Source organism: Pseudorca crassidens, chromosome 5 (genome assembly GCF_039906515.1).
Source record: "Pseudorca crassidens isolate mPseCra1 chromosome 5, mPseCra1.hap1, whole genome shotgun sequence".
Lineage (NCBI taxonomy): Eukaryota > Metazoa > Chordata > Mammalia > Artiodactyla > Delphinidae > Pseudorca > Pseudorca crassidens.
This window is the reverse complement of record NC_090300.1, coordinates 77,185,945-77,208,109: the sequence shown is the minus strand read 5'-3', so window position 1 is coordinate 77,208,109 and position 22,165 is coordinate 77,185,945. Positions and strand designations below refer to the sequence as shown.

Below are 22,165 nucleotides of genomic sequence, written 5' to 3'. Positions count from 1 at the left end.
CTTTCCCTTCTATCTACTTATTTATTCATTCATATATTTATTTATACCATTATGGACTCTTGGATTCTTGTTCTCTGTTATAATCAGTTATTATCATTTATTTTAATATTCCAATTATGCCAGACTTGGCCACTGTGGGGCCTTACAGGTTGGTTTCAGTGTCTTTTTGACATATTTGTATCATTCTTTAAGCACTTCCTTAGTTTTCTGACAGAGCAAAATGTTCTAGGCTCATCTTGTACTTTCCCAGTGGAATCAGCCGTTATTCTAATGAGTTCTGGACCTTTTTAATGGAGAATAGTATTTAGAAGCCAAGATCTAGACACTAGATATTCTCACTGTTTATTGACGAGTCATCATTTTTAGGCCTCCTTTGTGGACAGAGCAAGAAAACATATATACACATTTATATTTCTATATCTGTATTAAGATGCATGGGTTTATATTCATATCTCTAATTCCAATCCAATTACCACAGAGTTTATTCTACCCTCTCCCCTTTCCATATTTCTAAAATCCCTTCTTTGACAGTGAGAAATCTAGCTCCCATCAATTGTCAATATATTAATTTATTTGCTCAACTCTAAAATATACCTTAAAGTAGTTTCAGATCTATTAACCCATACCACTCTAATTAGAGTTCAATATTTGTTCATAGGCTTTCTGTCTTTAGCCTGTCTTCAAGGATTATTGGGATTAAGACTTCTCCCCTCCCTTCCTCTCTTCAATGAAGTTATTTGAAAATTAATTTAAAAATAACTATTTGAAACAGTTAGACTAGGTTTAGTCTGCTTATATATCATTCTGCTTTCCCCTCATCTTCTCTTTTTGTTTTTTTAATATACAAAATGTTAACACAGTTCTAAAGTCAAAATTATACAAAAAGGTATACTTGGAGAAATGCTGCACCTCCATCCCTTCTACCTCAATCCCAATCTCCCATCCTTTCCACTCCTCCCTCGTAGGTAACTGATCTCAGGTTTATCATTTTTATATCTTATTTTTGTGTGAATTGTGTATTTATTTCTTTTGTCCATTTTCTAATAGATTCTGGTCTCTATTCGCTCAATTTTTAAGAGTTTTTAATATTCGGGAATATCAGCCCTTTTCTCGAAGATTTTTTGTCAGTTGTTTTTTGACATTGGTAATGGTGTTTTCTCTTAGTTTTAGGAAAAGTTTTTTTGTCAAGCAAAAGTCTTTTTGTTTTCATGTGTTCAGAAGTTGTCAGTCTTTTACTGCATCTGAATTTTGATTCATGGTTAAAAAAACTTCCCTATGCCCAGGTTATATTTTCTTCTGTCAATTGTGTATGGTGTGAATTTTTGTGTATGGTGTGAAGTATGGTTCTTTTATTTATTTATTTGGTTGCACTGGGTCTTAGGTGCAGCACCTGGGCTCCTTAGTTGTGGCATGCGAACTCTTAGTTGCGGCATGCATGTGCGATCTAGTTCCCTGACCAGGGATTGAACCCAGATCTCCTGCATTGGGAGCATGGAGTCTTACCCACTGTGCCATCAGGGAAGTCCCCCAGAAGTATGGTTCTAATTTACCTTTTCTCCAGTTGTTCCAGCACTATTTACTTAAAAGCCCATTATTAAAAGCCCCTGTGATATGAGATTGCACCTTTGTCATATACTATATTTTCATATGAATTTGGGTCTTCCTGGATTCTCTTTTCTATTCTACTCGTCTTTTTGTCCTATTCATGGGTCATTAACACACTGTTTTAATTAAGAAGTCTTAATAGTATTCTTTAATATCTGGTAGGGCTGGAATCTCTTGCAGCTTTTCTTTTTGTGTGGTCCTGGCTTCTCTTATGAACTTCAATTCGTCTAACCCCATAAAAAAGCTGGTAGTTATTTTTACCGGGATTGTGCTCATATATAAATCAGCTTAGACAGAACTGGCAGCTTTACAATGTTGAATTGTCATAGCTAAGAACAAGGGATGTCTTTACATTTGATCAAGTCTAATATTCTGTCTTTCAGGAGTGTTTTACAGATTTCTTCATGTAAGTCTGCATATTTCTCATTAAGTCTACTAAGTATTTTACATGCTATTTCTTACATTATAAATGGGGTTTTCTCTATAATAATCTTCTGATTACTGTTCATGTAGAAGAAAGCTATTAATTTCTGCATATTAATTTTATATGCTACCTTACTCTAGCTTTTTGTCTTTGATTTTATAAGTCTTTAATTTTATAATAAATTTATATTTTACAAAATAAATTTTATAATAAATTTTGTACGGTTTCTAGGTTACTATATTATCTGAAAACAGAGATAGTTTTATTTCTTTTCCAATTCTTATGCCTCTGATTGATTTGTATTGTATAATAGCATTGGCTAGTACCTTGAGTAGTAGTAGAGATAATGGACATCCTTGCCTTGCTCCTATCATAATGGCACTGCCTCAATGTTTCTCCCATTAAGGATTTCGATCTGTCCCTCTCAATCTTTTTCTTTTTTCTCTTTAAAAAAATAACAACAATCTCTGTATTTTTGAGATTTCCCCCTCCCAGTAGAGGTACTGGATTTTACCAAATGCTTTTCAGGCATCTGTGAATATATGATTTTTCTCTTTAGATCTGTTAACGTGGTAGATTACATTAATGGATTTCCTAATATTGAGCTGACTTTAAATACCTTTAATCCCATTTGGTCATGGTATATCATTTTTGCAATGTGGTACTGGATTCTGTTTATTAAAATATTTAACACTTTTGTATTAATATTTATCAGTGATACTGATCTATAATTTTCACTGTCTTCATCAGGTTTAGATATCAATATTAGACTTGCTTCATAAAAAGAATGCTCTTGAACAGTACTTATGGAGCTTTAGGATGATCTAACCTTTCAAGATTTATTAGAATTCCCCCATGAAGTCATCTGGGCCTGATGTTTTTTGTGGCGTAGTTTCTTGATAACTTGCTCTATTTCTTCTAAAGATTTCTTCTTCTATAGAAATCTTTCCATCTCTAATAGGTCAATTTTGGTAAACTGTATTTTTCTAGGAAATTATCCATCTCAACCAAGTTTAAAATTTTATTTATATAAAGATATGCAATACAGTCTTTTATGATTTCATAATATTTCAATGGTTATGCCCTCTTGTCATTTCCTGTGTCTAGTGTTTGTGATTTTCCCCTTAAAAAAAATCAGGTTAGCTAGTAGTTTGTCTATTGTGTTATTTCTTTCTAGATCTTCTGCTTTTCTATTCTCCACCTTAATTTCTTACAAAAATCCATTTTATTATTTTTATTATAAAGAATATGTATGCAAGTGACAAAAATCTTAAGTAGTTCAGAAAGCATATAATGTTAAAGATACAAGTTCTGTTTTCCCCCAAAGCACTAGGAGGAATGTCAGTTAAAAGAAAAAAAGGCTTAGTTAAGGCATAACTGATATACAATAAACTGCAGATATTGAAAGTATACAATTTGGTTAAGTTTTGACAATGTGTATATACCTTGAAATCATCACCATAATCAAAATAATAAATGTATCAGTCACTCCCCAGTTTCATGCCTCTTTGTAACCTCTCCTTCCTGTCCTTCTCCAAGCAACCACTAGTCTGCTTTTTGTTACTATAGATTTGTATGAAATTTCTAAAACTTTATATAAGTACAGTTATTCAGTATGTAGTTTACTGTCTGGCTCCTTTCACTTAGCATAACTACTTTGGGATTCATCCATGTTGTTGTGTAACATCAACAATTTATTACTTTTTATTGCTGAGTAGTAGTCCATTACATGAATATACCACACTTTGTTTATCCATTCACCAGATGAGGGACATCTGGGTTATTTCCAGTTTTTGCCCATTATAAATAAAGCTGTTACAAATATTCATGTTAAGTCTCTGTATGGACATATGATTTCTTTCCTCCTATCTCTGTCAAAACTTGGTAATGGTCAGTTTAAAAAAACTTAGCCATTCCAATGGGTATGTAGTGGCTCTTCATTAAGGTTTCAATCTGCATTTACCTAATGAATGACTGTGTTGAGTATCTTTTCACGTGTTTATTGGCCATTTTTATATCTTCCTTCGAGAAATGTCTTTTCAAATCCTTTGTTCATTTAAAAATAGGGTTGTCTTTATTATTGTGATGAAAGAGTTCTCTACATATTCTAGATACAAATCTTTTATGAAATATATGATGTGAAAATATTTTCTCCTAGTATATGGCTTGTCTTTTTATTCACCTAACAGTGCTTTTTTCTTTTTCCCCCAAGAGCAGAAGTTTTAATCTTGATGAAGTCCAATTTATCATTTTTTTCTTTTATAGATCGTGCTTTTGGTATATTATCTTAGGAATCACTGCCAAACCCAAAGTCATGAAGATTTTTCCTATGTTTATAGTTCTAGGATTCAGATTTAGGATCTATTTTGAGTTAATTTCTGTGTATGGTATGAGGCGTGGCTAGTCAACGTGGCTTGTTCCATCACCATTTGTTGAAAGAATATCCCTTTCTCCACTGAATTGCCTTTGCACCTTTGACCACAGCTGTGCATATATATGTGGGTCCATTTAAGGATTCTCTAGTATGTTACACTGATCTACCTTTTTTTTTTTTTTTTTTTTTTTTTGCGGTACGTGGGCCTCTCACCATTGTGGCCTCTCCCGCTGTGGAGCAGAGGCTCCGGACGCGCAGGCTCAGCGGCCATGGCTCATGAGCCCAGCCACTCCGCGGCATGTGGGATCCTCCCGGACCAGGGCACGAACCCTGTGAACCGCAACGAAGTAGTAGTGTCCCCTGCATCGGCAGGCAGACTCTCAACCACTGTGCCACCAGGGAAGCCCTGATCTACCTATCTTCATGCCAATATCTTTATGCATACCATCTTGATTAACTGTATTTTTATAAATTTCAAAATGAAGTAGTGTGAGTCCTTCAGCTTCGTTCTTTTTCAAAGTTGTTTTGGCTATTTTAGATCTTTTGCATTTCCATATGAACTTTAGTATTATTATCATGTCAATTTCCACAAAAAGAGCTCCTGGGATTTTTGATTGGGGTTGTACTGAGCCTAAAGTGCAAGTGAACAAAACTGATATCTAAACAACACTGAGCCTTTCAATCCATGAGCGTCGTGCATCTCTCCATTTATTTAGGTCTTCTTTAATTCTCTCAGCAATGCTTTGTAGTTTTTAGTGTACTGATCTGCAAATTTTTTTGGTCAGATTTATCTCTAAGTATTTAATATTTTTTTAATGCTACTACAAATAATGTTTTTTAAAATTTCAATTTGGTCTAGTATATAGAAATACAATTGATTTTTGTATATTGATCAATACTGTATCCTTTGATCTTGCTAAACTTATTTACTAGTTCTAGTAGCATTTTTTTTTCTTTTTGTAGATTCTATCAGATTTTTTACATAGACAATCATGTTGTCTGCAAATAAGGACAATTCTACTTCTTCCTTTCCAATCTGGATGACTTTGACTTCTCTCTCTTGTCTTACTGTACTGGCTAGGACCTCTAGTACAATGCTGAAAACAAGTGGTGAGAGTGGGTATCCTTGACATGTTTCTGATTTTACGGGGAAAACACTGAGCTTCTTTTATCATTAAGTATGATGATAGGTGTAGGATTTTTAGAATATTATTTATCAGTTTGAGAAAGTTCTTTTCTATTCCCAGTTTGCGGAGAGTTTAATCAAGAATGGATGTTGGGGGACTTCTCTGGTGGTGCAGTGGTTAAGAATCTGCCTGCCAGTGCAGGGGACACAGGTTTGATCCATGGTCCAGAAGATCCCATATGCTGTGAAGCAACTAAGCCTGTGCATCACAACTACTCAGCCTGTGCTCTAGAGCCCGTGAGCCACAACTACTGAAGCCCGTGTGCCACAACTACTGAAGCCTGTGTGCTCCAGGGCCCATGTCCTGCAACTACTGAGCCTGAGTGCTGAAACTACTGAAGCCTGTGCGCCTAGAGCCCGCTCTCCGCAACAAGAAAAGCCACCGCAGTGAGAAGCCTGTGCACTGCAACGAAGAGTAGCTCCCACTTGCCGCAACTAGAGAAAGCCCGCGCACAGCAACGAACACATAATGCAGCCAAAAAAAAAAAAAAAAGGATGTTGGATTCTGTCAAAGCTTCTCCTAAACTATGGATATAATCATATGGTTTTCCTTTTTTAGTTTAATATGGTGAGGTAAACTGACTGCTTTCTCATGTTAAAATTTACCTGGAATTCACTGGATAAACCCTAACTTGGTGGTTATATTATCTCTTTTATATTGTTAGATCAAATTTGTAAAAATTTTGTTTAGAAATTCTGCATCTATGTTCACAGAAATTGGTCTGTAGTTTTTTTGGTAATGTGTAGTCAGGTTTTGAAATCTAGGTAATGCTGGACTCAGAATAAATTGGGAAGCACTCCCTCTTTTTAGATTTTATGGTAGAAAATGGGTATTATTTCTTCCTTAAGTGTTTGGTAAAATTTATTAGTGAAGCCATCTGGGCCTGGAGTTTTCTTTGTGGAAAGAAAGTTTTCTTTGTGGAAATTTTTAAATACAAATCAATTTCTTTAACAGATGTAGGGCTATTCAAATTATCTATTTCTTCTTGAGCTTAAGTAGTTTATTCCTTTCAAGGAATTTATCCTTTTCATCTAAATTGTTGAACTCAGTGGTATAAAGTTGTTACTAATTTCTGACTTTTCTTTAAATATTTGTAGATTTTGTTATTTCTCTCATTCCTGATTTTGGTAATTTGTGTCTTCTCTCCTTTTTTCTGACCAGTCTGGTTAAAGGTTTATCAATAACTTTGATCTTCTCAAAGGACAAGTTTTGGTTTCATCGATTTTATCTATTGCTTTTGTTTTCTTATTAGTTTCCTCTCTGATCTTCATTTTCTTCCTTCTGCTTACCACATAATTTCTGCTTTTAGTTATATCATGTTCTTCCTTTATCTTTTTCTAGTACTTTACACTAGGGATTTGGTTTATTTATTCTCATTCATAAAAAAAAATTATTTATTTAATTTTATTTTTGGCTGCGTTGGGTCTTCGTTGTTGCATGTGGGCTTTCTCTAGTTGTGGTGAGTGGGGGCTACTCTTCGTTGCGGCACGCGGGCTTCTCATTGTGGTGGCTTCTCTTGTTGCAGAGCACGGGCTCTAGGCACGTGGGCTTCAGTGGTTGCAGTGCGCAGGCTCGGCAGTTGTGGTGCATGGGCTTAGTTGTTCTGCAGCATGTGGGATCTTCCCCAACCAGAGCTCAAACCTGTATCCTCTGCATTGGCAGGCGGATTCTTAACACTGTGCCACCAGGGAAATCCCTATTCGCATTCATTTTTCTTTGGAAAAGTTCTTAAGGCTATGAATTTTCCTTTGATCAGTGTTTTAAATGTATCCCATGGATTCTGATATGTACTACTTTCATTTTTAAGAAATTCTGTAATTTCATTTTGTATTTTCTCCTTCACTTAAGAGTTAAGAGGTGGCTTTAAATTTTCTAACTGGGAGAGAGACTGGCCAAGATGGCAGAGTAGAAAGACCCTGAGCTCACCTCCTCTCATGAGCATACCAAAATCACAACTACCTGCAGAACGACCATGTATGAAAAAGATCAGAACTTACCAGGAAAGATCTACAACTAAACACATAGAGAAGGAATGACAACAAGACAGGTAGGAGGGGTGTACTTGTGATATAATCAAGTTGCATACCCCTGGATGGGTGACCCATTAACTGGAGAATAATTATATTACAGAGGTTCTTCCACAGGAATGAGAGTTCTGAGCCCCTGGGGACCCTGCACCAGGAAGACAAGTCTCCACAGCATTTGGTTCTGAAGGCCAGTGGAGATCAATTTTGTGAGTCCCAAAGGACTGGGGGAAATAGAGACTTCACTATTAAAGGGTGCACACAGAATCTCACATGCACCAGCACCCAGGGCAAAAGCAGTAATCTGATGGGAGCGTGGGCTGACCTACCTGCTGGTCTTGGAGAATCTCCTGGAGAGGTGGGGTGGCTGCCACTCACCCTGGGGACACAGACACTGGTGGCATCCACACGTGGGAGTTTTCTACCACGTGGACACTGGTGTGGGTGGTTGTCATAGTGGGATCCTCCTTATGGCTCATTAGTGCCAAGAACTGGCCCCACCTAACAGCCTGTAGGTGCCAGTGCTGTGATGCCTCAGGTCAAACAACTAACTGGGTGGGAATACATCTCCACCTATCAGCAGACAGGTTGCCTAAAGACTTCCTGAACCCACAGTCACCTCTAGACATGCCCCTGCCCAAGAGAGGGCCATGACCCAGCTACATCTACCAGTGGAAAGGCACCAGCTCTGCCTTCCAGGAAGCCTGAACTAGTCTCTAGACCAGCTTCACCCACCAGGAGGCAGACACCAGGTGCAAGAAAACCATAATCCTGCAGCCTGCGGACCCAGCCTGCCCACAGAAGGCCAACAGAAGCTTTGGGACTCCCCGGACACTGTGACCAACTGTATGAGGAACCGCTCTGCCACCAGTGATCTGACACCAGCTCTGGGATCCCATGGCCCTGCAGCCAGACTCCAGGACCTGGCTTTGCCTGCTAGTAGTCTGGCACTAACCCCACAGGACCTGGCTTCACCCAACAGTGGGTGGACAACAACCCCACAGTCTTTTGGGCCCTAACTCTGCCCATCAGTGAGCTCGCATAAGCCCTGAGGCATCCTGGGGTTCTGCAGTCACCCACTGTGTGACCAGGCCATGCTAACCAACAGCCAGCGGCCAGCAGTACAAGGCAGGGCCTGGCAACTAACCGGGCTAGGGGCCAACCAAGCCTACCACACTGCCCACATAGTCAGCCTCTCACAACAGAATGACCCCCCTTCATAGGGGGATCACCTGAAACATGTATCTTGGGTGACGAGATGGGAGTGTGCTGCTGGGACACATAGGGCATCTCTTACAGAAGGCCACTTGTCCAAGGCTGGGAAATGTAACCAACCTACCAGACACATAAAAATACAAATAGCAACTTAGATAAAATGAGGTGGCAGAGAAACATGTTCCAGACAAAGGAACAAGATAAAACCCCAGAAGAAGAACTAAGTGAAGTGGAGATAGGCAATCAACCCAAGAAAGAATTCAAGGTAATGATTGTAAAGATGATTAAAGAACTTGGGAGAAGAATGGATGCACAGAGTGAGCAGGTAGAAGTGTTTTTTTTTTTTTTTTTGGCTGCTCTGTGCAGCTTGTGGGATCTTAGTTCCCCAAGCAGGGATTGAACCTGTGCCCTCTGCAGTGGTGTGGAGTGCTAACTGCTGGACCATCTGGGAATTTCCAAATTAGAAGTTTTAAACAAAGAGTTAGAAAATATAAAGAACAACCAAACAGAGATGAAGAATACAATAACTAAAATGAAAAGTACACTAGAAGGAATCAATAATAAATTAAGTGATACAGAAGAATGGATTAGTGAGCTGGAAGACAGAGTAGTGGAAATTATTGCCACTGAAGAGAAAAAAGAAAAAAGAATGAAAACCAATGAGGACAGTTAAACAGACCTCTGGGACAACATCAAGCACATCAATATTTGCATTACATGGGTCCCAGAAGAAGAGAGAGAGAAAGGGGCTGAGAACATAAATGAAGACACAACAGCTGAAAACTTCCCTAACCTGGGCAAGGGAACAGTCACCCAAGTCCAGGTAGTGCAGAGTCCCAAACAGAATTAATCCAAAGAGGAACATACCAAGACACATTGTAATTAAAATGACAAAAATTAAAGATAAATAGAAAATGTTAAAAGCAGCAAGGGAAAAGCAACAAATAACATGCAAGGGAACACCCGTAAATTTTTGATTTTTCATCAGAAATTCTGCAGCCCAGAACGAAGTGGCATGATATATTTAAAGTGATGAAAGGGAAAAACCTACAACCAAGAATACTCTACCCAGTAAGGCTCTAATTTAGATTTGATGGAGATCAAAAGCTTTACAGACAAGCAAAAGCTAAGAGTTCAGCACCACCAAATCAGTTCTACAGCTAATGTTAAAGGAACTTCTCTAGGTGGAAAAGAAAAGGCCACAACAAGAAACAAGAACATTACAAAATGAAAATACTCAATGGTAAAGGCAAATATACAGTAAAGGCAGTAGGAAGGTTAAAAGAGAAAAGTAGTAAAATCATCTACATCCACAATAAGCAGTTAAGGGTTATATAAAACAATCAGATAAACAGTAATCGTGAAGGGAAGAGAGTACAAATGGCAGGTCTTTAAAATGCATTTGAAATGAAGAGATCAGCAACTTAAAACAATCACGTATACATACAGACTGCTATATAAAAGCCTCATGGTAATCACAAACCAAAAATCTGTAATAGATATACACACAAAAAAGAAAAAAGAATCCAAACATAACACTAAAGGCAGTCATTAAATCACAAGAGAACAAAAGAAGGGAAAAAAAGACATGCAAAAACAACTGCAAAGCAATTAACAAAATGGCAGGAAGAACATACATACTGATAATTATCTTAAATGTAAATGGACTAAACGCTGGAATCAAGGATACAAAAATAACACTGGTGTATATGCTGCTTACAAGAGACTCACTTCAGATCTAAAGACACACACAGACTGAAAGTGAGGGGATGGAAAAAGGTATTCCATGCAAATGGAAATAAAAAAAAGCCAGAGTAGCAATACTTATATCAGATAAAATAGACTTTAAAATAAAGACTGTGACAAGAGACAAAAAAGGACACTACCTAATGATCAAGGGATAAATCCAAGAAGACGTAACAAATGTAAATATATATGCACCCAACATAGGAACACTTAAATATATAAGGCAAATTTTAAAAACATAAAAGGAGGAATTGACAGAACACAGTTGTAGTAGGGGAGTTTAACATCCCACTTACACCAATGCGCAGATTGTCCAGATGGAAAATCAATAAGGAAATACTAGCCTTAAATGACACAATAGACCAGATGGACTTAATTGATAAAGAGCATTACATCTGAAAGCAGAATACATATTCTTTTCAAGTGCACATGGAACATTCTCCAGGACAGATCACATGCTAGGCCACAAAACAAGCCTTGGTAAATTTATGAAAACTGAAATCATATTAAGCATCTTTTCTGACCACAATGCTATGAGACTAGAAATCAACTACAGGAAAAAAAACTGCAAAAAACACAAATATGTGAAGGCTAAATAATAAGCTACTAAACCACCAATGGATCACTGAAGCAATCAACAAGCAAATAAAAAATACCTAGAGACAAATGAAAACAAAAACATGATGATCTAATAACTATGGAACACAGCAAAAAGCAGTTCTAAGAGGGAAGTTTATAGAGATACAGCTTACCTCAGGAAAAAAGAAAAATCTCAAATAAACAACCTAACCTTACATCTAAAAGAACTAGAAAAAGAAAAAAACCCCTCCAAGTTAGTAGAAGGAAAGAAATCATAAAGATCAGAGCAGAAATAAATGAAATAGAGATGAAGAAAACAATAGAAAAGATCAATGAAACTAAAAGCTGGTTCTTTGAAAAGATAAATAAAATTGATAAACCTATAGCCAGACTCATCAAAAAAAAAAGAGAGGGGGTCCAAATCAATAAAATCAGAAATGAAAAAGAAGTTACAACTGACACCACAGAAATACAAAGGATCATGAGAGACTACTAGAAACAACTATATGCCAATAAAATGGACAACCTAGAAGAAATAAACAGATTCTTAGAAAGGTACACTCTCCCAAGAGTGAAACAGCAAGAAATTGAAAATATGAGTAGACCCATTACCAGTAATGAAAACTGTATCAGTAATTAAAAACCGCCCAACAAACAAAAGCCCAGGACCACATGGTTTCACAAGTGAATTCTATCAAACATTTAGAGAAGAGTTAACACCTACCCTTCTCAAACTATTCCAAAAGACTGCAGAGGAAGGAATGCTTCTGAACTCATTCTATGAGGCTGGCATTACCCTGATACCAAAACCAGACAAAGATATCACAAGAAAAGAAAAAACTAGAGGCGAATTATCAATGATGAACATACATGCAAAAATCCTAAACAGAAATTTAGCAAACCATATCCAACAGTACATTAAAAGGATCATACACCACAATCAAGTGGGATTTATCCCAGATGCAAGGATTTTTCAGTATACACAAATCACTCAATATGATACACCACATTAACAAAATGAAGAATAAAAACCATACTATCATCTCAATAGATGCAGAAACAGCTTTTGACAAAATTCAGCACCCATTATGATAAAGCTCTCCAGAAACTGGGCACAGAAGGAACATACCTCAAGATAATAAAGTCCATTTACAACAAACCCACAGCTAACATGATACTCAAAGGTGAAAAGCTGAAGCATTTCCTCTAAGATCAGGAACAAGGCAAGGATATCCACTCTTGCCACTTTTATTTAGTAGTAGAAGTCCTAGCTACAGCAACCAGACAAGAAAAAGAAATAAAATGAATCCAAATTGGAACTGAAGAAGTAAAACTGTCAGTGTCTGCAGATGACATGATACTGTATACACAGACTCCTAAACACATCACCAGAAAACTACTAGGGCTCATCAATAAATTTGGTATAAAGTTGCAGGATACAAAATTAACATACGGAAGTGTGTTGCATTTCTATACACTAACAACAAACTATCAGAAAGAGAAATTAATGAAACAATCCCATTTACCACTGCATCAAAAAGAATAAAATATGTAGGAATAAACCTACCTGAGGAGGTAGAAGACCTGTACTCAGAAAACTATAAGACACTGATGAAAGAAATTGAAGATGACGCAAATACATGGAAAGATATATCATGTTCTTGGATTGGAAGAATTCATATTGCTAAAATGAGCATACTACCCAAGGTAATCTACAGATTCAATGCAATCCCTATCAAAATACCAATGGCATTTTTCACAGAACGAGAACAAATAAATTTAAAATTTTTATGGAAACACGAAAGACCCCAAATAGCCACAACAATCTTGAAAAAGAAGGATGTATGTGTAGGAATCATGCTGACTTCAGACTATACTACAAAGGTATAGTAATCAAAACAGTATGGTACTGGCACAAAAACTGACATCACTGGAACAGGATAGAAAGCCCAGAAATAAACCCATGCACTAATGGTCAACTAATCTATGACAAGGAGGCAAGAATAAACAATGGAGAAAAGACTTCACTCTTCAGTAAGCGCTGCTGGGAACACTGGACAGCTACATGTAAAACAATTAAATTAGAACATTCTCTAACACTACATACAAAAGTAAACTCAAAATGGATTAAAGACCCAAATGTAAGACCGGATAGTATAGAACTCCTAGAGTAAAACATAGGCAGAACACTTTTTGAAATAAATCACGGCAATATTTTTTTGGCTCTGTCTCCTAACACAAATGAAATAAAAGCAAAAATAAACAAACAGGACCTAATTAAACATAAAAGCTTTTGCACAGCAAAGGAAATCATTGACAAAATGAAAAGAAAACCTACTGAATGAGAGCAGATATTTGCAAATAGTAGAACTGATAAGGGATTAATATACAACATATATACAGCTCATACAACTCAGCATCAAATAAACAAATAACCTGTTTAAAAAGTGGGCAGAAGTGAATAGACATTTTTCCAAACAGGCGATGCAGATGGCCAGCAGGCACATGAAAAGGTGCTCAACATCATTAATCATCAGGGAAATGAAAATCAAACCACAGTGAGATACCACCTCACATCTGTCAGAATAGCTATCATCAAACAGAGCACAAATAACAAATGTTGGCAAGGATGTGGAGAAAAAGGAACCCTTGTACACTGCTGGTGGGAATGTAAATTGGTGCAGTCACTGTGGAAAACAGTATGGAGGTTTCTTAAAAAACTAAAAATAGAACTACCATATGACCCAACAATTTCACTCCTGGGATATACCTGAAAAAACAAAAACACTAATTCAAAAAGATACACGCACCCCAATGTTCACACCAGCATCATTTACAATTGCCAAGATATGGAAGCAACCTAAGTGTCCATCAACAGATGAATGGATAAAGAAGATGTGGTATATATACATAATGGACTACTACTCAGACATAAGAAGAATGAAATTTTGCCATGTGCAGCAACATGGACGGATTTGGAGGGTATTATGCTAAGTGAAATAAGTCAGACAGAGAAAGACAAATACTGTATGACATCACTTATATGTGGAATCTAAAAACACAACGAACTAGTGAATATAAGAAAAAAGAAGCAGACTCACAAATACAGAGAACAAACTAGTGGTTACCAGTGGGGAGAGGAAAGGGGGAGTGGCAATATAGGGGTAGGGGACTTAGAGTACAAACTATTATGTATAAAATAAGCTATAAGGATATTCTGTACAAAATGGGGAATATAGCCAACATTTTATAATAACTATAAATGGAGTACAACCTTTAAAAACTGTGAATCACTATATTGGACACCTCTAACATATATAATATTGTACATCAACTATACTTTAATATGAATAAATAATAAAAATTTTCCAGTTGGCCTGGCTTTCAGTTTTTGATTTTCTAATAATTTATAGCTTTACTGCATTGTGATCACAGTGTTATTTGTAATATTTCTACTTTGTGGGACCTCCTGATATTTTCTTCTCCACAAGGTTTGCAGAAGAAATAGTTTGCTATGATATGGTGTTACTTTTCTATTTATCAATAATCTGAAGTTTGGATATTATTTGGCAGGCTGAGGTGTGTTTTTTAAATTTTTAAAAAATTTAAAAGAAATACAATATTACAAGTAAAGCTAAAGCTACAGTTTCCTTCCTTTTCTCTCAAAGGAAAACCACCGAATAGCAGCTACATATACACCTGAAGTAGATGTGTATCATTCCCATGCATTTTTTTTCCCAGTAAATATTTTTTTTTAAATTGAGGTACAGTTGATGTACAATATTATATAAGTTTCTGGTATACAACATAGTGATCACACTTTTTAAAGGTTATATTCTATTTATAATTATTCCCTGGGCTGTACTATATATCCTCATAGCTTATTTGATACCCATGCATGTTTTTATGTTTATGAAAACACGAAATCTGTATTAATGAACTACCTTATGTTAATTAAAGTTTATATGAATAGTGTCATCCTGTATATATCCTTTGCAACTTCATTCATTCACCATATAATTTTGAGATTTATTAATGTGGATACACCTAATTAGTGGATATTTTAGTTTATTCACTCTAGCTTCTGTATCCTACTGCATGAATAAATAACAGTTAATTATCCATTCCCCTTTCCTGAGTCCAATTCTTCACTACTATAAAGTGCTACTATGCACATCATTATACATAATCCTTATGTGTGAATCTCTACTTAGATACCAAGAAATAGAATTTCTGAGTCACAGGTTATGTACATTTATTTGGTATTGCCAAATCGTTCTCAAATAAAGTGCTATTAATTTTACCCCCATTAGCAACATCTAATAAGATTTTCTATTTTCCCAAATTCTTGCCATCACTGAACATGTCCATTTTTTCGATTTTTAAAACTAATCACAATTAACCAAACCTCTTATTAAAGAAAGGAGCACTTACAGATGGAAAACTGAGATGTTGAATTACTGCTTTATATTTTGTAGGTATTTCATGACTAAGTCTTAAACTACTATAGTTTTGAAAGTATAAAATAATTTGTTGATGTTTATTTTCTAGGCCCAAAGATTGATTTAAGTATAGCAGCACATCTGGAGTACACTGTTTTGGCTTTACCATAAAACTGCCTTAACCCAATGTCAATATATCATCAGACTGCTTTCAAAAAATCTGTTGCTGTTACAATGTTACTGAGTATTTTTCCACACTGTCTTTTATTAAACGACCATTCAGGAGAAATTTTTGCCTAGTCTCAGTACCAGGAGCCACTTACACTTATCTTGAACATCTGGTTCATTTTTATTGATGATCTTAGCTTCTTAATTATGGTACTTGTTGGAAAGCTAGGGCTAAACACAAGGTCTATCTCTAGCAAATGTACAGGACCCCAAAATAATAACCTCCCCTCCTGCAGAGATTCATGTCATCATTTCTATTCTTATTTTCTTTGTTGCTCTTCTTTTTTTTTTTTTCAGTACGCGTGCCTCTCACCGCTGCGGCCTCTCCCGTTGCGGAGCACAGGCTCCAGACGCGCAGGCTCAGCGGTCATGGCTCACGGGCCCAGCCGCTCCGCGGCATGTGGGATCCTCCCGGACCGGGGCACAAACCCGCGTCCCCTGCATCGGCAGGCGGACTCCCAACCACTGTGCCACCAGGGAAGCCCGTTGCTCTTCTTATTCTACTTTATCTTATATATATTTTTCTAAGTCACCTAAAAGTAAATATTTAGTTGAATAAATTCATAACATTGCTTAGATTAATCAATGCTGCAACATGTATCTATATTTTTTCAAAAACATGAATTAAAAGTTTCTATCCATCATTCTTTCATACTGTCAAAGGCGTATCTGAAAAAAAAAAAGCGTATCTGATTAGAAACTTTATTCTGGGATCACTCTGATGCTTACCTTTTCTGCTACTTCTCGCACAGACTGAACACTTGTTCCATACAGATGGTTGTTATACTGCCCAGCTTCAATGAATTTATGTTCCTGGATATCTTTTTCCATTTGCTCTCTTGAAGTCACAAAATGATAATCTCTTCCATCTACCTCATAATCTCGTTTTGGTCTAGTTGTATCTTTAATAGAAAAGAACTTGAGGAAGTGTTTAATATTAAAAGGCACAACAAAGCCATTTTCTACTTAAAGAATCGTTTTGTAAAGTTCACTACAACAGAGATTGATTTAAATTTGAAAAGTGACAATAATATGGAGGATGAATAACTGATAAAATAAGTATAAACCATTAAAAAATGGTACTGTTTACTTTGACCACACACAGTGACAAAATGTTAAGAACAAAAATTAAGAATTTTTATGTGGGTTACTCACGAGGAACACATGATCCAAATTTGTCAGGAAATTCTGAGATCAAGTCATCATTTATCCTGTCTTTCATAGGTCCCAATATGATCACTGGTCGAGTATAATTAACTATAAAAATATACTGCATGTTAAAAGAAATAAACACTTAACAAACATCTGTGTATTTTACTTCACTAGAAAACAAAAGTATCCTTAACTGTTATGAAGAATTTATTTTTTATTCTTTCTCCACCAATGATGCCTAACTTGATAGTTTACAAACCTTTATTAAAATCTTACACTTCAGTCAATCTCCTGTTGGAAGTCATACACTTAGATAATTCAACCAAGTTATATTCAGCATTTTAGCAGATAATGTTTCTATACATTGCTAACATCATCTCATTACAAATGAGAAAACACAGTACAGTGTTTTACTGATCCCTTTTCAAGTAGAAACTGTAGGGAAGCAGATAAAAGAAGGGCAAAAAAGAAACTGGGTATAATTAGAGTAGTCATCGAGAAAGATGATCTAATAAAAGTGTATACGCTGGACTGTAAGGGACCATGTTGGAAGCAGGGAGATTGGTAGTGAAAATGAGACTTAACATTGTGGTAGGAGGGATGAAAGGAGGTTATAAATAAGAAAGGTATGATAAGAATAAATAGGGCCTAGAAACTGACTAGACAAGGGAGATGAAGAATAGAAAGATCAAAGATGATTCCAAGATTTTGAACAAGGATAGTGATACTATTATGAACACTGGAAAGAAGTTGCTTAGGAAATAAAACACCAATATAAAATGATAAGATTTTAATAATCTATGGGCTAAATCATGTTTCATAAAATACATATAGTAAATTTATATATATATATATATATATATGTATAGTAAGAAAAAAGGCTAAAATTCTAATGAAACTTTTTTTAAGGTATGAGTTAGATCTATTTTCCAAATTACGTTTTTCCATAAGATTGTAAAACATCAACAGGCTTCACAAACCTTCTTGTTGATTCACTGGCTCATAAGATAAGACATATTCTTCTTGACCACCTATTAGAAAGTTAAAATACAGATGAGAAAATCTATAAAGAAAGCTATACTAATTTAATTCTTTAATATAACATATAAATTACTAGAACTTTCCCAAGAAAAGTAGCAAAGATGTAAAAAAAAGGGTACTTTATAAATTAATTATGGCAAGATTTAGGAAAAAAGTGATAAATTATCAAGTTTGGTATATGTAAAAACAAAATATAAATGTGCTAGTTAATAACTACCTTTCTGTTATTCTGGGTTTTACAGGTTATCAATAGACCAAATTAAAATCTTCACTTGGGATGTCAAGTATAAGCTATTAATTTTTTATTTAGAATCTAAGAGCTATTAAACAGTTCTTTAAAAATTAATACTTTAATGAGCAGTCCTACATATATGCATATTAGGTAATTTTCTGTTATTAATATGCTGCTTTTTTTGGTCCTACCAGGTATAACATTTAACATAGCACGAACATTTTTATAATTACAACTATTTTCTAACCAAAAGAATTTAATGCAAAGGTAAAACTAGTGTCACTATTTCACTGATGAAAAAAATTCATTATTATAATAATTGATTTATTCAATTTTTAAAAAATAACATTTTGAGTTAAAAAAATTTTAGATAAAATTAAATCCTTCCTTTTCAACAAAATGAATCACATAGATAGTAAAGGAGAAAAAATATATTTTGCTTTGATCTTAAAAGCACTTCAGAAGTTAAATTCTCTAGGATTAAATTAAAAGATTAGAGCTTATGAATATCCTAAATAGAAAAGTCTACGAATTATATCTCGACTCAATGAAAATAACTAAAAGAGTTAAAAATTTCAGGAGTTCTTAGCACACACATACACACACACACACACGTGTAGAAAACAAACAAGGAAGAGCTGTTAAATTCAAGTGGTTCAATGAAATCAATATTGCAGAATGTATTTGAAGATTTTCTTCTTGATTATTATGATTCTATAACAATCTTTTCACTAAATTTGTCATTGGTTTATATTACATGTATGCAGCTGTAAATCTTTTCAATTCATATACTGACATAAATATTCTTTCCAGCTTTAAAGTGTATTTTGTTGTTTTAAAATTTATAATACATAAAAAATGTACATTTACAAGCTGCTTTTTAAAGTACTGTATGTAAAACATGTTTTACATGTTATCAGAAACATGCAATTTGAATATTCCACACCTAATAATTCATGCAAATGGTGAGACAGACAGTATATACTTTCATTACCTCTTTTTAGTCTAGAAAGCTACTCAGCTACTCTCTGGTGAGTTCTGGCTGTAAGTTAATAAAATGCTAAAATACGAGAAATCACATTCCCAAATCACATTCCCATTCCCATACCAAAAAAGAAAATCGTTAAATAACTATTATGCAGCAAAAATAACAACCAATCAAATGAATGAGGGTTAAAAGTATATACTGTCAATATGAAAAATATTAGAGACTGATATTAACAGGATGGACCTTTTGAGCAGCCATACTCATCTGTAATCAAGATTACTTTCATATTAGACAGCAGTAAAAAAAAAAAAAGTTAGAAAAGCAATTTTAATTTTTAAAGTGCTACAACTGATAATATTCATGTACTCTCCCCTCCTCCCATGCCCAAATATGTTTAAAAAGTTCACACGCTTATATAGGTCCCTTAATAATATAATACCAAGACAGTACCATAAGAACCAAAAAAGAGATCAGTATTACTGTTTAAGCAACTGTTGAAAATATTCCCTTCGCCATTTCTTATGTTCACCAAAAGCTGGCGATAAATAGTATCTTGACCCACACCAGTATTGGTGACACAGAATAAAAAAGGAAATAAAGCTAATTATAATTTAGCATTACTGAAAAATATTTTTATGATTAGTTAGAAACAGAATTACTAAATAAAATGGCAAAATACAAGTTTACTACTCATTTAACTAGGTATTTACTTCTTATAAAAGATACAAACACACATACACATACTGTGTACACGAATAGCACTTCTGTAAAATGAACTTTTGTATTTTATGAAAACCTTGGAAATTAACTTCTGTACATAGAGCGTGATTTTATTTATCAAGTAAAGAATTTTACTTGGCTCTACCTGATTTTAAAATATTAAGCACCTAATTTTTAGTTTTCAGAATACATCACTAAGGGAAAAAAACCCCAAAGGATATATTACTTGAGATAACAAAAGAACAAACAACTTAAAACACTTACGGTAACTACTTTCGCTATCACTGGCATTAGAAGTTACATGTTCTGAAATTGCAGGACAATGGAAAAAATAAAGAAAACACAGTGTCATGAGTTTAAAAAAAGCAAATTATCAAAATAAACACAAGGTGACTTAACAAAATGTCGAGATATAAACCACAGATACCCAAAGAGTTTTTAAAAACATTTCTGATTTTCTTTGAAAAGTTTAGTTATTTCAAGTAAATGAATATGAATTAGCAAGGAAAAAAAATCTGCAATCAAGGAAAATGTCTCATTTTCTGTTCAACAGTTTATGAACAAAATCTTATTATGAATAGATTATAATAGAATATAACAAAGTAGAATATAACAAAGTGATCCTAAATCAGTCCAACTGTCGTCATCAAAACCCCAAAGAGAAAATGTCATTGACACCATTTAATTTAGGTTATGATACAGTAATGACTAACAAAGGAAACAAGTTATATCTGAGCAAACAGATGCCCATTTCAATGAAGTGATATCTTAAAAAATAAATAATCTTGCTTTAGTTCAGCTTCTTTCTTGTTCCTGAAGAGAAATGAAAATGCATGTCTGAGATCATACAGATAAAGCATTTTGGATACCACAGATTCAGATGCCTCAAAAAAAAGTCAAATGGAACGGAATTCTAGAAGGTGGGATTGTATTTTAAAGTAGACTAATATTTCTGAGAAACTCTGCTTTGATAAAACTGACAATGGTTACTTTGCAAAATAAAAAAGATAAAGTAAACACACTCATCTGCTGCCTGGCCCCTCCTTCAAAGTGACCCCCATTTCATAACTTGACTGTTCAGTAAACAACCAGCAGTTTTCTCATGTAAATATAATCTCTTGCACTCTCTCAATACGTGTCTCCTTTGAATTAAAAAAGGTAATTTTATCTATGAAAACTAAAAAACAAAATTTTCCATGGGAGAGAGGTAAATCTAAATTTCTTATGTCAGGTAAAGGAAAAAAAAAAATTAACGGATAAGGAAAAAGCTTGAGGAGAGATATCTGCTGTACCATATCACCCACAGTCTCCTAAAATCAAGTAGCACTACTGAAAAGTTTACAGAATGGTAGACAGTTCTTGAAATGGTAGTACAGTTCTTGAAAAACTGTCATAGTGAAAAATAAGTCTGTTATTCTAACCTACAAAGACAAGATACAACTTTCTTAATCATTATTATGTATACAGGAAGAACATTAAAAATTATAAGACTGAATAATGTATGATAGCACATATAAAATGGTGGTTTTCTAAAGTTTATATTTAAAAATTTCTTCTCATGTTACCACACACATGTCAAAACAATCATTTTAAATTGCGGTATAATATTCTATTGGACTGTTACATCATGATTTACCTTACTACTTATTTAGATATTTTAGTTTGCTTTAAATTGTTTTCCACAAACATCAACAAATTATTAATGAACGTGTTCATTTACATGGCTTTCACCTTTTGTCCTATTTCCTTAAAATTCATTCCCAGAAGTAGGAATGCCACATAGAAAAAAAAAATTCTTAAATTTATACTAGGATTTGTATTACACTCTGCAATCTCTAATATACAAAAGAAAGAAATGTTATTGCACTCGAGTGAGTGGAAAGCGGGAGTATAGAAGAAACAAAATTAACCATGATTTGACAATTAGAGAAGTTGGATAAATGAATACTTGTGGGGTTTATTTTATTATTCCTCTACTATTGAATATGTCTGACATGTTATACATGTACAAAAAATTGAAGTTACTACAATCTCTTTTCTGGGAATTTCCCCTACTCATCTTGAGTTCTCTAAGATTACCAAGAGCTACGAAGCAGTCAAATTCTTCAAGTTCTTTCAAGTATCCTTTAAGTAACTCCTCTACAATAAACTCTTGCTACTTAAAGTACTGTCCTTGGAATGGCATCATTACCATTGTTTGGGAGCTTG

General features: G+C 34.7%; 1 protein-coding gene across 25 annotated transcripts in view; it reads right to left on the bottom strand.

The window, feature by feature from the left end:
• DLG1 (discs large MAGUK scaffold protein 1) overlaps nt 1-22,165 on the bottom strand; it is a 285,790-nt gene that overhangs the window by 15,178 nt on the left and 248,447 nt on the right. For 13 of the 25 annotated variants that reach the window (XM_067738490.1, XM_067738497.1, XM_067738501.1 and 10 more), the window contains 5 exons: nt 20,222-20,263; nt 19,481-19,516; nt 17,957-18,007; nt 16,980-17,081; nt 16,554-16,726 (listed from right to left, as the gene is read on the bottom strand). In XM_067738490.1, the coding sequence (XP_067594591.1) occupies nt 16,554-16,726; nt 16,980-17,081; nt 17,957-18,007; nt 19,481-19,516; nt 20,222-20,263 (404 nt within the window). The remainder of the gene's footprint in view (nt 1-16,553; nt 16,727-16,979; nt 17,082-17,956; nt 18,008-19,480; nt 19,517-20,221; nt 20,264-22,165) is intronic. The other 12 variants (XM_067738505.1, XM_067738508.1, XM_067738503.1 and 9 more) reach the window with 2 other exon arrangements.